The sequence below is a fragment of the Pocillopora verrucosa genome, chromosome 9, assembly GCF_036669915.1.
Source record: "Pocillopora verrucosa isolate sample1 chromosome 9, ASM3666991v2, whole genome shotgun sequence".
NCBI classification, from domain to species: domain Eukaryota; kingdom Metazoa; phylum Cnidaria; class Anthozoa; order Scleractinia; family Pocilloporidae; genus Pocillopora; species Pocillopora verrucosa.
In genome coordinates, this window is record NC_089320.1 from 7,046,648 (window position 1) to 7,061,673 (window position 15,026).

The following is a 15,026-nucleotide window of genomic DNA, read 5'->3' on the forward strand; positions in this document are numbered from 1 at the left end:
ATATTTTCACATGTTTGGAGAAATTCCATCCCATTTTGATACATGTAAACAAAATCTCCCTTCAAGATGATAGTTTTTTTCACTCACCAGTGGTAGGTCATTGATAGAGTATACAATAACTCCTTGGTACTGTGGTGTGTTTTCTGTTATCCTCCCAAGGCCAGACATCAAAAAATGATTCTGTTAAGGATATCGAACAAAAGAACAGTTTTTTGATTAGATCAATTATCAATTACTTCGTGTGCCTTGTTACGATCGTAGTTACAATGTTTATCTTTTTTCTATTGGTTTGTAATCGGATCTTTTAGCGTCACCACGCGCATATAAAAGCTAAGTTAGCGTCCCTTTAAGCCAGAGTTTCACAAGATTTCGCCTTGAATAGCAGTACCTTCGTTCTTTCGTTCTAAAGCTTTGGCACAAGCGGGACCGATATGTAAGTAATTTCTTAGTTTTATTTCAATGTGTTTAAGTTTAGTTTTTCACCTTGGGCGATAGCGCACATTTGTACTGTGTTGTAGAATAGTACAACTTGTAACTGCCACTGGCGACCAATACTAACTAATTCTAGCGCAATTTTTAACGCGGAACGAAACGACACGGTACGGTTAAAGCTGCAAATAAAACAGCGAACGAAAACTATTATAATATAAACTAGACTGAATACACAAGGAAAGCTACAACGAAAACAACGAAGAAAACTGCATGATACAAAACTTACATTTGTTGCGATGTTATAGATCCTGCCTAGTGGCGAACAAACTGCACGAAGCGAAAAGAACAAATATACGAAACTACACTCGACGAAACTACAGTGCAAAACTGCCCCAAACTACGATGAACAATACGGTTAAATACATGCTACGTTACGCAACGTTGCGCAATGACACAAAGAAAGCGCACACAAAATTTTACTACAATTAGCACTCTTGCACAAGAACAATAAACAAACGAAAAAGAATGTAAGGCGTTGCGATCTACACCGGCCCCTAAGTGTTGAGGCGCGCGAAACACTTAAATACATTACTGATATTAGATCTAAACGGCTTAACTTAATGGATTCTAGGCCATGAAGTAACGATAAAATACATAACAAGTGCGAACCGAAAGGAACTGCTATGCGCTGAAAAGCATTTGCAAACAGCAAATTCGAAAACTACAATAATACAAAGTTCTCATAAAAGCAAGTCTCAACTCTGGGCTGAACTTAAAGTTCAAACTTAAAGTTCTTAATGAGTTAAGCTCTCTTCAGCGGCTTGGAGAAGAACGCACTTGTCAATGGGTCGGTCCAACAATGATGTTCTTGTTTTTAACTTTACGAGGCGAACGCGTCCATCTCTGCCTGGTATTGCTTCAACCACTCTAGCCATCGGCCAACAATTCCTCGGAGAGGTATCGTCCTCCATCAGTACGATATCGCCGACAGCTACGTTCCTGCGCGGATAATGCCACTTTTGGCGTTGCTGCAAGAGGGGCAGATATTCCTTAGATCATCGCCTCCAGAACTGGTCAGCCATGTACTAAACTTGACGCCATCTTCTACGGCTAAAGATGTCTTTCTTTCTAAAGGTCCCTGGAGGCAAAACTGATCCAAATTTCAAAAGCAGCAAGTGATTGGGGGTGAGGGGTTCCAAATCCTTCGCATCTTCAGATACTTTCGTTATTGGCCTTCCATTAATGATCGACTCAACTTCACACATGAGAGTGACTAACGCTTCGTCGTCGAGAGTCTGTTGCTTGAGGAGAGCATTTAAGATCTTCCGGGTGTTCGAACGTGAAAGGGTCCAAAGCAATCAAAGCCGACTGTTGTGAAGGGTGGCTGGTCTGGTGTATGACGGTCCTCAGGAAGGTCAGCCATCTTCTGCTCGAGAACTGGCACCTGACGGCGAAGGCAACTAACACATTTAGACAGTATTCTTCTCACAGCAGAGCTTCCCTCGATTACCCAAAATCGTTCGCACAAAAGACTCAAAACGTACTCTCTGCCAGAGTGACCAGAGATAAGGTGAAAGTGCTCTATCAAAAGGTTGGACACGTGGTTATTCTTTGGAAGGATGATTTGATGTTTACTGTCAAAAGACGCCTGGGCCAGTCTAAGTCTTCCTCCGACACGCAGTAAGCCGTCAACCAGTATTGGATCTAAGCTTCGTAAGCAACTGGACTTTTTTACAGTACTTCCAGACCTTGTGACGGAGCGCATTTCTTCAGGAAAATGATGGCGTTGAATAGCCTTTAGGATTTCTAGCTCTGCTGCTCTCATTTCTTCAACGGAGATAGACAAGATCGTCCCTGTATGCGACTTCCTTGGTTTTTCACCCTTGCTGGCGGCTCGTAACTTCTCACGGTAACGCAAGAACCAGGCAACTGATTTTTTCAGCCTGTACCAGGACGAGGTACGCTGGAAATACTTTGCTAAAAGACCAAATGGCTCCCTTGCCGATTACATAAAAGAATTGGCTTCTACTTTCACTTCTGGATCGGCATCTGGAATGCTATCTAGCATCGTGGGGTTTCGAGGCCACACCTCCATTCGCATCCAGAGAAATTCCGGCCCCTTTACCCATCGTTCGCGGTCAAGCAGTGTCTCTGCTGATAGCCCTCTTGAGAGGTCGTCGCCTGGATTAGATTCTCCACTCACATACCTCCACTGGTTAGGGTCGGATCCGTCCCGAATGATTGCGATGCGGTTAGCTACAAATGTGTGAAATCTCTTGTCTTCATTGTTCACATAACGTAACACTGATGTACTATCCGTCCAGAAAACTGATGGCTCGGTAAGCGGGAGTTCTAGCTCTCTCTTTGTGGCTTTGTCTGACCGCACCGACACTGTTGCCGCTGAAAGCTCTAATCGAGGAACAATAAATTTCTTCAAAGGTGCGAGCCGTGACTTTCCTTGAAGGATGGCGCAATGGACTCTATTGTTGATATCAACCAGGCGCAGGTAAGATACTGAACCAAAACCAATCTCTGAAGCGTCTGAAAAATGGTGTAACTGGCTATAAGCGATGGTCCCAAAGTTGGCTGGTTTAAAACAACGGTCGATCGCAAGCTTTGACAGCATAGGAAGGTCTATAAGCCATTTTTGCCAACGTACATTGTACTCTGGAGGTATTTCCTCATCCCAGCCCAATTTCATCTTGCAAAGGTCTTGTAGAATTTTCTTGGCTGTAAGGACAAACGGTGCAGCGAAACCAAAGGTGTCGAACACTGATCCAATAATGGACAAGATACCTCTCTGCGTAGGGGGCCTTTCTTTGACATTGACGTCGAAGCCAAATGTATCGGTGTTTACTCTCCATTGCACACCGAGTGCTCGTTCAACTACATGTTGGAGGCTGATCTCCTTGATGGTCTGTGCGCGCTCTGGTTCTGGTATAGTCTCAAGAACCTCCCGATTACTGCTGATCCATTTCGTTAGTCGGAAGCCCCCTCGCTGTAGTAAGCTGCGCAAGTCGCTGACATGGGCAATAGCATCTTCGACTGAAGGCAATGACTTCAGACAGTCATCGACGTAGAAGTTTCTTCTGATGGTGCTTGTAACATCGGCAGAGAAATGTTGGCTGTTATCTTCCGCCGTCTTTAGGAGTGCAAAATTAGCACAAGCTGGTGAAGATACGGCACCAAACAAGTGAACTGACATCTGGTATTCTTTCAGTGCACAGGACAAATCGCCATTCGGCCACCACAGAAAGCGGAGAAAGGAGCGGTCAGTGTCTGGAACCTTTACCTGGTGGAACATCGCTTCGATGTCCGCCATGACTGCCACATGCTCTTGCCGAAATCTGGTGAGGACCCCCAAAAGAGAATTTGTGAGGTCTGGTCGGTTCAACAACAAGTCATTGAGTGATTTTCCCTTGTACTAAGCAGAGCAGTCAAATACTACGCGAATTTTCCCAGGCTTGTGGGGGTGGTATACACCGTGATAGGGGATGAACCATGTCTTTCCCACGAAATTAGATTCCTTCTGATACTGGGGAACTCTTCGGGCGTACCCCTTTGCGACAAGCTCCTCGACGAAGGTTGTGTAATCTTTAAGTAACGCGGTACTCTTCACGAGCTTCTTCTTTAACCAGCTGGCGCGTTGTTCAGCCTGAATAGGGTTGTTTGGAATTGGGCACTTTAAATCTTTGAAGGGTAGGGCAATTTCATAGTGTCCATCTTTTAACGTGAGGGACTCCTTCGCACGTTTCATGAAGCGGCGCTTCTCCTGGGACGGCTCAGTCTTGCTATCAGCAATGGACTCCCCAAAATCGCGGTTATAGAAATCTTCGACCATCTGACACAGCTCAGTGACAGCTTTAGCGAAGAAACTGGTTGCACGCAAACCCCGTCGATCGCGCTTTAAAGGACCATTAACTGCCCAACCCAAGCGAGTTCTAGTAGCGTAAGGGCCACCATGCTGACTATTCTTCACTTCTTGTGGATCCAGGGCTTCTGGTACGTCGCTGGCAATCAGCACGCCAATCTCGGCATTAACAGTTGGCAGGTAAACACCGTCTAAGTGGGGCCATCTGTCGACGTCCTCTTGTGACGGTATATCGTCCTTTGAAACTGGTATCTCCTCTCTGGTGTACAAAATGGGAAGTTTTACTATGTAGTTCTCGTCTAAATCGGTTACCTCCAGGTCATGCACTAGAAAACTATCAACCAGGCTATCTTCTTTCTCCAGAGTGGTGAGGGAAATCTTTGTCCTAGGACTATTAATGTCGAGTTGCCTCATGAGAGCCTCTGTGCAGAAGGTAGAACTGCTTCCGTTGTCTAGAAAGGCGTACATGGTGATTGCTTTCTCGCTTCATCTACGTCTGACTTCGACTGGGAGGATAGCCATGCCTGTCCGAGAAAATCCGGCCCCAGTGAGGCTACAGGAGGCGTTGTTAATACATGCCATGTCGTTGCGCACTTGTGATGTGCCATCAGCAACTCCAATTCCACTTCCGACTGCGGTGTCCTCTTTGGGTCTTTCCCGAGGTTGTGTGTGCAGGACTGTCGGATGCTTTTTAGGACAGCCATCTATCTTGCAGGATTTTCTTTCCGGGCAGACTTTCGCCAGGTGCTCTCGCGACAAACATCCAAAGCAGAGACCTTGGGACAATAAGAACTGAATGCGCTCCTGGTAAGGGCGACGTCTTAAAGATCTGCAAACTTCTAACTCGTGCCTGAAATTGCAGAAGGGGTCTCAATGGGATCATTGGAAGTGGTACTTGACTTTGTGCCTGCCTTGGAGTTGAGAGTGGTGTCAACATGTGCGGCAAAGCTAAGTTTATCAGGTGTCTGCACGGTCTTCCGGGAGCCCTTGCGAAATCGGGCGTTTGTAACCACTTTCGTGTCCACTGAAATTTTCCCAAAAACAGGATTTGTAGCTATTCTGGCCCCGCGGTCAACAAAGGTGATGACGTCATCAAATTAAACCGGCCTCTTCTGCAGCTCCATGATGTTATCTACAAGCCGACGCCATCTTTCTTTCATATTGTATGGAAGCTTGAGGACTAGTCTCTGAATCTTGTCCGGCTGATCGAACTTGGAAGATACTGGCTGCCCTTCATCGCGTTTCTACAGCTAGCTAGGTAGATAGAGAATCTACTGAGAGCTGTTCCATCCTCGGGCTTAATGGGAGGCCAATTCAATGCTTTGGATTCGTATGCAGACGCAATTCTAAACTCGTCACCAAATTTCTTCTTCATCAGCCTGCAGGCCTCGCGGTACCCTTCGTCGGGTGGCAAATGATGACACGAACGTATAAGCTCCTTTACGTCCCCGGCAGTGTACTGTTCTAAGTAATACAGTCTTTCCGTACTAATAGACGTTCTTGATTCGATTAAGCTCTCGAAGGAACGAACAAAGGTGTGATACTCCAAAGGATTGCCATCAAATGTTGGGACAAGAGACTGAGGAAGTCTGCTTTTGTTCTGATTGGCTGTCAGCATTTCCACGATCCGATTCTGCTGGATCTGCAGAGCATTTTGTTCTCGTTGCAACGTACTCTGATCATCAATTGACCTTTCGCTCGCGATGGGCTCGTTCGGTACGGAACCAGTAGCTCTGGCTTGTGGCCATTCGGGTGCCAGTGGATTTAAAGCTGTATGGCTTTGCGCGCGCGGAGGTGGACTAAATTCTTCTTGGCGATTAAATTTCCTCTCCAACTTCACGGGCTTTAGATTCATGGAAGGGGGTGGCTGTGTTACTATAGCTGCCAAGGCTTGTTCTTTTGCCGCTGTCTTTGCAATCTCGGCTTCTAAATCAAGACGCAACTCTTCCTGCTTTAGGCGGAACTTCTGCTCCTCCAATTCCTGTCACTTCTTTAACATAGCTTGCTCTGCTTGAAGTTCTGCAACACGAACTGCTTCCTTTGCCCTGGCTAGTAAGAGAGATGATGTGCGACTGGCGCGTGAGCTGGCGCGACTTGAGCGTCTTGAAATCTTCGAAGCTTTGGAGGAAGTTTTCGCATCTGCACAGCTAACGGAATCGTCTGGGTTTACTTCGGAATCTACTTGAAGTGAAGCAGCCAAAAGGTTTTCTTCGACTCTCGAGATCCAGTCTAGTACTTGTCGACAGATTTCAGTAAACTTCTCCTCTTCGCGGCTGAAATACTCCATGTACTTAGTCTTCTCTTCTTTGTTTACGAGTTCCGCTGCATAATTTCTGTGCGCTTCTCCAAACTTACGAAAGGCCTCTTTGGAGGTTGTAAGTTTTTCTTTTACTTCTTCTAAATTTCTTTCGTCAAAAAGTAATTCGATGACTTCATTAACTTTAGCAGTTACGTTTGCTATGTGACCTCTTCGAGTGTTCTTGAGGCTTCGAATCCTTTCGTTACGAACTCCATCCGAATCGAGAGTCGTATTCGGTCTTCTAAGTCTTGTTCGCGGATTTACTTAACCGTCATCTTGGTTTTCGTGGTTTTACTACGATCTGTAAAATAGTCCCGACATCAGCGACACTTAGCAAACACGCCTTAGCGACACCCCTCAAAGTTTCGTCTTTCGTCGCAAGCGTCACAGATTCCCATAGAGAAAAGACTGCTCTCCTGCTGGCTTCACCCAGATTTCATACTGAAAATGAAGAATTTAGATGAAACATTGTGGCTCCTAACATTCCAATGTATAAAAATTATATTCACTATAAATACAGGAGAACCCTGTCTTATGGCCACCTTGGTAATACCGTCACCTCATTGTTATGGCCTCTATTTTATGGCTGAGAAAATGGCCACAGATTATTGTATAAAAAACACATGTTAATGTGGTCACCTATGGCCACATTTACGGTCCCAAACAGTAAAATCATTTGTAATAATAATAATAATAATAATAATAATAATTTATTTCTATAGCGCACTTTCCTTACGCCCAAATGCGCTTTACAGTGTCAAATTATCATAACCTATAATTAAATAAAAATTTAAAGTCTAAAAATATGCTTGTCGAAAAAGATAGATCTTAAGCTTAGCTTTAAAAATAGAGACAGATACGCTACTTTTAATCTCAAATGGAACCGAGTTCCAGAGGTAAGGCGCGCACTTCTCACTCTGAGAAAGCCCTCAGGCCAGTCAATTTGAGCTTGTGTGTTGGTTGCTCCTGTAGAAGTTGGTCAGCAGACCTGAGAGCTCGCCAAGGAACATAAGGACTGATGAGCTCGGTCAAGTACGTTGGAGCCGCGCCATGGAGTGCCTTGAAGGTGTACAGTAAAATCTTAAAAATAATACGCTGACAGACGGGGAGCCAGTGTAGCTCAATAAGTAGTGGTGTGACATGGTCAAGCTTTTGTTTGCAAGTGATCACTTTTGCTGCTGCGTTCATAACATATTGTAGTATCTGAAGAAGATAATCAGGTTGGCCATTAAGAAGCGAATTACATTGATCTAAGCGAGACATTACTAATACATGCACTAGTGTTTTGGTTGAGTGAATACTAAGGCATGGACGTATGCGACTAATGTTTCTGATGTGATAAAAAGCAGTCTTGCATAGATCATTGACGTGTTCCTCGAAACTCATGGTATCTTCGAAGATGGCACCAATGTTCCGTGCGCTCGACAGTAGCATCACCCACAGTAATCGAATCTAATGGTGGCTTAGTGCGATGTTTAGCAAGCAGAATCAGGAGTTCAGTCTTGTCGTTGTTTAACTAGAGATTATTTAAAAGCATCCATTTACCACTTGAAATTGTTTTCTTCACAATGCAATGTTTATCGACTTCAAATTTAGCACGTTAAAAATACGAGTTAGTGACTACTTAAAATCTAAGGAAAAATTAAGTTCTTAATGTCTCTGTTGACGACTCGATCAACTGAACTCTTCTACTTATTCGTCATTGCTATTGGTTTCTAAATCAATATTATCAGTAATTGTTATTGTGAATGTAAGCATCTAGAAATCTCCAGACTGCTTAGTCACGCTGACATGCATATCATAGAACTTTCTATAACATTTCATCAGATCATGCAGCTATTACGTTATACTACCGAAATAGTTCTTTTTTGCTACCACAATGCAGCGCACTCGGAGTGCGTAGTTGATTAGTACTCTGCGAAAGAAAGAGAAAGGAGAAAGGAGAAAGGTGGAGAAAGGGACGCTGTTGTTGAACAATTTTGAAGTAAGTTAAGTTTAGATAGAACTTTCAATGTATGTTTCTTATTTATGCTATCCTAACCTGATCTTACCCTTTCATGACTTAGTTACATGACACAAGCTAGACTTAGGGCGTAAATTATTACGATACGAAATTTGTAAGCGCCACATGTTCGGATTCTTTACATCTAAAATGTTTCAATACCTGTCGTTAGTAGACAGAAATTATTCAATTGATTAATTCTATTAATCTTCCCTCGTTGCTAGGTTCTTCTTACATTTCATAATCGTTTTTATGGAATCAATTTAATATCGCACGCCGATTCTGGTAAACTCGGTAGACCGCTGCAAGTTATAGGAAAATTGTAAGCGCCACGTGTTCGAATTTCTTATCATCTAAAATATGTTTCAATACCTGTCGTTAGAGTGAAATTGTTCAATTGAACAGTTCTATTAATCTTTCCTCGTTGCTAGGTTCTTCTTACATTGCATAATCTTTTTTACGGAATCAATTCAATATCCCACGCCGATTCTGGTAAACTCGGTAAGCCGCCGCAAGTTTTCGCGGATTATTATCAGAAATCTGAGTCATCGATCATTTTTCACCTCTCCAAGCCTTTAAACATGGCGGAGAAACAATTACAAAGAAATGTCTGGGGGCTAAACTGCAGAATACTCTGCCACTCATTTACATGTCATTGAATAAAAATAACGTCGTTAGGCCTCGATCTTCAGAGCCTCACGACACATGTAACTGAGGTGGACCAAAGTAGCAGGGTATTCTGCATTTACTCTTGAAGGAGAACATTTTTATTATTGTAATAATAAAAACATTTTTTGTTGGGTGATTTTCAAAAGTTAAGTTCAGACAAATTCTGATAAAGAATTCAACCTAAAACAGACTCAAGTTATCTCACGAAGTCTCAAATTTCAACTAGCATTACTTGAGGAAAGCTTAATTTTGGACATCAAACCTTGAATGAATTCACCTTCCACCACCTACCATATCATCGTCTGGGAACCGGCAGAAATTTCCTGTAAATCAGTTTAAAAGTTCGGGCAAATCAATGAATTTGGAGAGCAAAAGATGAGTGAAACTACTTTCCCTTTTTTAAATTGGGATGATACCACAAGTACTCTGTTACTTTGTAATGCAAATTTATAGCGAAAAAATGCTCAATAAATTTTAAATATGACCTCACTTCTCAAATTTCCAGTTAAAAAACTCCTAATCAAATTTTAAAGTTAGAGTGTTGCATAGTTGGCAACATCCTTAAACTTGGTTTTGAGTATGGAGCATGGCAGGGAAAGTGTTGGTAAGTTGTGTTATTTTTATGTACTACTTGATCCACATGTAGAGTTTTGGTAATTTGTTCATCTGAGTATTAGAGCCAGATTTTCAGGAACCTTTTTGTTTTCCTTAAGTATTAGAGAACCTAAATACTTCTCTTGATTTAAGAAAATAAACAACACTTTTTAAAAACATGTTTCAACAGTTCTTCTTCTGAACTGTTGAAAAATGTTCTTAAAAATTGTTGTTTATTTTCTTAAATCATTACCATCTGCTGCTATCCAGACTTTCTCTTAATTCATGATTTCTCAGAAAAATTGGATGTCTTGATGAGCAAGAAAGCTGGCCTGATGATATATGGTATTATGCTACTGAATTTTGCATATTATGCTTGAATTTACATTGGAAATTGCCTTAACATTATTGGCAATTGCAATTGCAATTGCATTTGCCAGAAGCAGTAGTATCAGCAGCACTATTGACAGTTCTTGTGAAAGTTCCAACAATGGAAGTGACAAGAAAGCCAAAGACCAGCAAAGATCTAACAGATTTAAAGTAGGAAGCAATGCTGAGCTTTCAACAGAAAGAGATGGTGAAGCTACAAGTGAAAGAGCAGGACTAAAAATTATTCTGCACAATCCAGTGCTTTTTAATGCATATGAATCAAACTATCACGATGGGAAGATACCATCTTGTGATACAACTGGTATTGATCGAAACTTCCTCGCCCGGCACTCAACAGATCCGAGTCTTCCACAGAGCTCATTTGTAGAAAGTTATGACATGCCACCTATCAATGAGAATTCAAACGATTGGAATCAACACCCTATAAGCAGTAATATTGGTTCCTCCTCACTTTGGAGCCTTCACTGTTTGCCAGCCCCAGAAAGAAGCAGGTCAGTGTTAGGGAATGCATATTTAAGGGGATCGAGTTCACGGTACAGAGATCCAATGCCAGTGAATTACCAACCTGTGACATCAATGATGGGGCAGTTCCCCAGTGCCAGTGGCTTCAGCCAAGGCATTGACTCGTTTAACTGGGATGAAAACCTGCCAAGAAACAAACGTCAAACAAGCTTTTCAAGTGGTGGAGACCTTTTTGTAGGAAATGAGACTTGCACAGCATCACCTTCACTTGGAGTCAGGCCATTGGCACCCGCTGTGAGATATCCTGCTGTTACCGCACCAAATTTTTCTACCACCACTTGGCAATTCTCTTCAAGCAGGATTTTAGGAAGTGCAGCCCCAGTTACTTCCACCTATGATGTGTTAAGCAGTCATGGACAAGAATGCATGGTGGACTTCAACAGGTACTGGCCCTCCTGTGGAGATACCCAGGCAAATAGTGGTTTGACCTCATCAGAAATGGTTCATCTAGTTAGACAGCAGGAAAACTTGAGGAGCCATGGCCCATCCAATTATCAACAGGAAAGTTCCTTTGCTTTTGTGTCACCTAGAGACCCTTCACTGGTTTCACTTCAACTGGCTGAAAACGAAAGAGAAAGGAGGCAAAGAGAGGTGAGAGAAAGGACAGAGAGAGAAAGGATAGAGAGAATGGAAAGAGAATTAGAAGAGCAAAGAGAAACGGAAACAAGGGTAAGAGAAAACAGAACCACAGAGGAGAGCCTTCCCATTCAGGATACTCCCCAATGGCAGTGCAACCATTACCAGCGGAGATGTAGTGTCAAGTTTCCTTGTTGCAGAGTGTTTTATCCATGCCACCAGTGTCACAATTTATCAGGGACATGCCCTGGTTATGGTAAGAAGGCACGTCATGCGACGCATGTCAAGTGTACAAATTGTGGATGGGAAGAAGAGGTTAGTATCTTTTGTATACTTGGAATCCTGTCGGACAGAAGTAGCATAATAGCAAAACATAGCTACAAAAACCAGATTTTATCCCAAAATTCCTCATGTAAAGATCCCATGGGAGTGAGGTACATGTAACTTCAGATTGATCAGAAAACCAAGATCAGCAGAAAGTTTTTGGCTTGAGCAATGTCAAAACCCAATTCCTTGCGAACATGAAGGGCAATCAGATCAAAGGAAAAAATTACAATGAACCATTGAGAAGATAGTGATTTTATGCAATTAGCATCAAACGCGTGAAAACAGTTATGCTCAGGCACCTGCTGGTTTTAGTTTGGCATCTGACTGGGTGAGAAGCGGGTGAGTCTTTAGATTTATTAAACAGTTCTATGATGGGAAACCAATGACTCAGTTGAAACAAGAGAACTTGGCTCCAATGTCCAGCTGTATAGTCATGTGTCACTCAAATTGCTGCACAACATTGCTACAGAAATTGCTTTTGACACGTATTTTGCACAATTTTTAGTCAAACTGGCAGAGGGATAAACAACTTCCTTGCAATATTGTGGAATTAAAAAATCACACTTTTTAAGATAACACCCTCTGACTGATGATATTCTAATTTATTTCAGATTAATGAAGGAAGTCAATTCTGCAAATGCTGTGGTACAAAATTTTCAGAATATTTCTGCCCAAAGTGTAAGCATTTTATAGCAGTTGACAAGAACCCTTTCCACTGCGAGAAGTGTGAAATCTGCCGGTGGGTTGTTTTTCAATTGAAATATACTACAACAGGGCGTGAAATTGTGCCTATAATACAGGCGCCAATGCGACTCAATTTTCCACTTTGGCAACCAAATCCTGAAAATTAGTTGCCAAATTGGCGACTAGAATGTTTCATCATAACCTTACCAAGAGATATAGGGGATAAAAAAGATTTGCAAAGATAAATCTGCGGCAAACTTCCTTGTTAAGTTTGTTTCCAAAACTCAGCACATGCTTCTAGATCGATAACTATACGCCATCTTGGATTTAGGTGAGCTTGAACGTTGCATATCATCCATCCTAGTGTCCACTTTGTAGCACGTTAAAGATCTTTCCCCTAACTTAAATTTGAAGGGTCTATCTAGAACGTGCGTAAAAAAAGGTTTTGTTTGTCTTTGAAAATGGTGACCAACTTTTTTTGAATTGGCTACCACTTTGACGAATTTAGGAACGAAGTGGCTATCAGAAAAAAAAAATTAATTTCACGCCCTGTACAACTCAGAGACACATTTGTTACCTGGTATGGTAAACATTGAAACTTCCAGTTATATACTGAGTCAAAATCTTTTTTAGAATGTATTGTTTTCTTTAAACCCAAGGGAGATATTTTCAAGGGAATACAACAATGGCTGTTATAATTACTGGCAACTCATAGGTCCTTTAAAACTTTTTTTAAATAATATTTCTCTGGGCGGTTTTTGAAACTGAGGCTACTCTGCCTTGGCCAACAAAATCTGTTCCGAGTGCTACTGGGAGTGAAGTAATGCAAAGTATTGCATTGCACAACAAAATTTTGAACAACTTCCAAAAGGTCATAAAGATATGTACCATAGATTGAAGAAGAAAACAGTACCTTGTACACTGGCCTGTTCTACCTTTGCAAAGAACATTCCAATAGTTTTTGCTTTGGGAGACAAATCTGCCAGCTTGGAATAACGTTAGTGATGTGATGGCCCTATCATTAAATTTCCAAAAACTTCTTTTCAGCATTGGCAAGGACACATCCTTTCACTGTGACGTGTGCAATATTTGCCTGGAAAAGCAACTGGAAGGAAACCACAAATGCAAGCCAAACTCAGGACACGATGAGTGTTGCATCTGCTTGGAAGTAATTATAAATCACATTTCATACTTTCACATTGCTTCAGACACAAAGCAGGGAATTCACGCTTTCTAGCAATGATCTTAAATGATTATCAAAAGCCCCAGGAGACACAACTCATTTCCAGTAAGAGTGTTACTGACATGTTAAATTCTGTACATTATTTTAGGACTTGTTCAGTGGTTGTCAAATCCTTCCATGCTCACACAAGCTTCATAGAAAGTGTGTCATTGCAATGGAACAGAAAGGCATGTAAGTATGCTTAAAAAGTTTGTAGCAACTGTTTGTAACATTTTAAAGAATATCAATTTATGAGAGTATAACTTAAGTAATAGTGGTGATGATAACCATAATAAATGATTGTCGTTATGATTATCAGATATCATCAATACAGTTTCCAAATATGGAAAGGGATAATGGCGTTTGTCCTTTGAGAAGACAATGCTGTCATTCTGAAATGGTTTTTGCCATTATCAATTGATGTATTAGGACTTCTTTTACTTGTTGCCATGAAAACACCATTATGCTCCAGGGATGTAAACATCAAACCCATTTATTCTGTGGATGTAACAAATAGCCCCCTGTTAGGTAATGAGGTACAATATCAAATGACATTTTTTTATTTAGGGTTGAAAGAAGTCCAGGATATCTTTGGTTTTGTAGAAAACTTGCACCAGCCTCCTAACCAATCAAGTGTTAAACTGAAATCAATTGCAACTTGGTCATTCATGTTTTCTTGAGCTTTACTGACTTTGAATTCTTATTTATTAAGAGCGATTCCAAACAAGTGTCAAAAGAAAGCGGGATTGCATTGGCTTTCCATCACTTCACTCTGTGATTGGTCTAGAAAACTTTCATCTGGACCAATCAGATGCATAATTAAACCTATCTGCGACGTGATCACTCCTTTTTTTTCCCCACCTGTAATGAAATTTGCAGAGGGCTCTGTACTCACAGTTTTTGTTTCTTTTGCTTCTAGACATAATTGCCCAATATGTGCCTTTGGGTTAGGTACAGCAGTAACTTCTTGAAACAGAGGATTCAAGCCAAGATAGTGAATAAAAGCTGGAATTCTTCAAGCTCACTTAAAACATAAGGAAAATAAAAGGAAAATGAAAGTGTTTATTACTGATGAATGAAGAGAGAGATGAATGGTTAAAATGATCAAAATGCTTTGGTAGAAATATAAATTAAAGTGGTTTGAAACAAGAAAGAAGGAAACTGTTGCAATAGTGAGTTATTTTTTAAACTAATTGTGATTAGTCTTTTTTTTATATTTAGGATTAATATATTTTTATTTTCTTTAGAAGTATATTTTTCATATTCATGATAAATGCATTTTTATATTACATAAGTTTGCACTTGCAAATGGTTGAGACCAATACCACATTCACATCAGAGCCTAAACATGTGTTAAAGCTGTCTTGTTAAAAACAGTTGAAAATTGTTTTCTTCACAATGCAATGTTTATCAACTTTAAATTAAGGACATTAAAAAT

General features: G+C 41.2%; 4 protein-coding genes across 4 annotated transcripts; 1 reads left to right on the forward strand and 3 right to left on the reverse strand.

Moving 5' to 3' along the window:
* Positions 1–1,747: 1,747 nt before the first annotated feature.
* Positions 1,748–2,257, reverse strand: LOC136283333 (uncharacterized). Its single transcript, XM_066171945.1, has one exon. It carries the CDS (start codon positions 2,255–2,257, stop codon positions 1,748–1,750), a length of 510 nt encoding a protein of 169 aa, XP_066028042.1.
* Positions 2,258–2,437: 180 nt separating this feature from the next.
* LOC131796213 (uncharacterized) lies at positions 2,438–3,754 on the reverse strand. Its single transcript, XM_059113829.2, has one exon. It carries the CDS (start codon positions 3,752–3,754, stop codon positions 2,438–2,440), a length of 1,317 nt encoding a protein of 438 aa, XP_058969812.2.
* A 102-nt stretch (positions 3,755–3,856) lies between these two features.
* LOC136283334 (uncharacterized) lies at positions 3,857–4,771 on the reverse strand. Its single transcript, XM_066171947.1, has one exon. The coding sequence runs from the start codon at positions 4,769–4,771 to the stop codon at positions 3,857–3,859; it is 915 nt and encodes a 304-aa protein (XP_066028044.1).
* Positions 4,772–8,521: 3,750 nt separating this feature from the next.
* On the forward strand, positions 8,522–14,648 carry LOC136283357 (uncharacterized). The gene is made up of 6 exons (XM_066172021.1): positions 8,522–8,586; positions 10,165–11,670; positions 12,294–12,421; positions 13,414–13,534; positions 13,698–13,780; positions 14,508–14,648. Exons 2-6 carry the CDS (start codon positions 10,240–10,242, stop codon positions 14,557–14,559), a joined length of 1,815 nt encoding a protein of 604 aa, XP_066028118.1. The 5' UTR covers positions 8,522–8,586; positions 10,165–10,239; the 3' UTR covers positions 14,560–14,648.
* Positions 14,649–15,026: the final 378 nt, after the last annotated feature.

Coding starts and splice junctions, on each gene's coding strand:
- LOC136283333 (XM_066171945.1), bottom strand. CDS start 2,257: ATGAGAGCAGCAGAGCTAGAAATCCTAAAGGCTATTCAACGCCATCAT.
- LOC131796213 (XM_059113829.2), bottom strand. CDS start 3,754: ATGGCGGACATCGAAGCGATGTTCCACCAGGTAAAGGTTCCAGACACT.
- LOC136283334 (XM_066171947.1), bottom strand. CDS start 4,771: ATGTACGCCTTTCTAGACAACGGAAGCAGTTCTACCTTCTGCACAGAG.
- LOC136283357 (XM_066172021.1), top strand. CDS start 10,240: ATGCTTGAATTTACATTGGAAATTGCCTTAACATTATTGGCAATTGCA. Junction 11,671..12,293: donor ATTGTGGATGGGAAGAAGAG/GTTAGTATCTTT, acceptor AATTTATTTCAG/ATTAATGAAGGAAGTCAATT. Junction 13,535..13,697: donor AGTGTTGCATCTGCTTGGAA/GTAATTATAAAT, acceptor ACATTATTTTAG/GACTTGTTCAGTGGTTGTCA.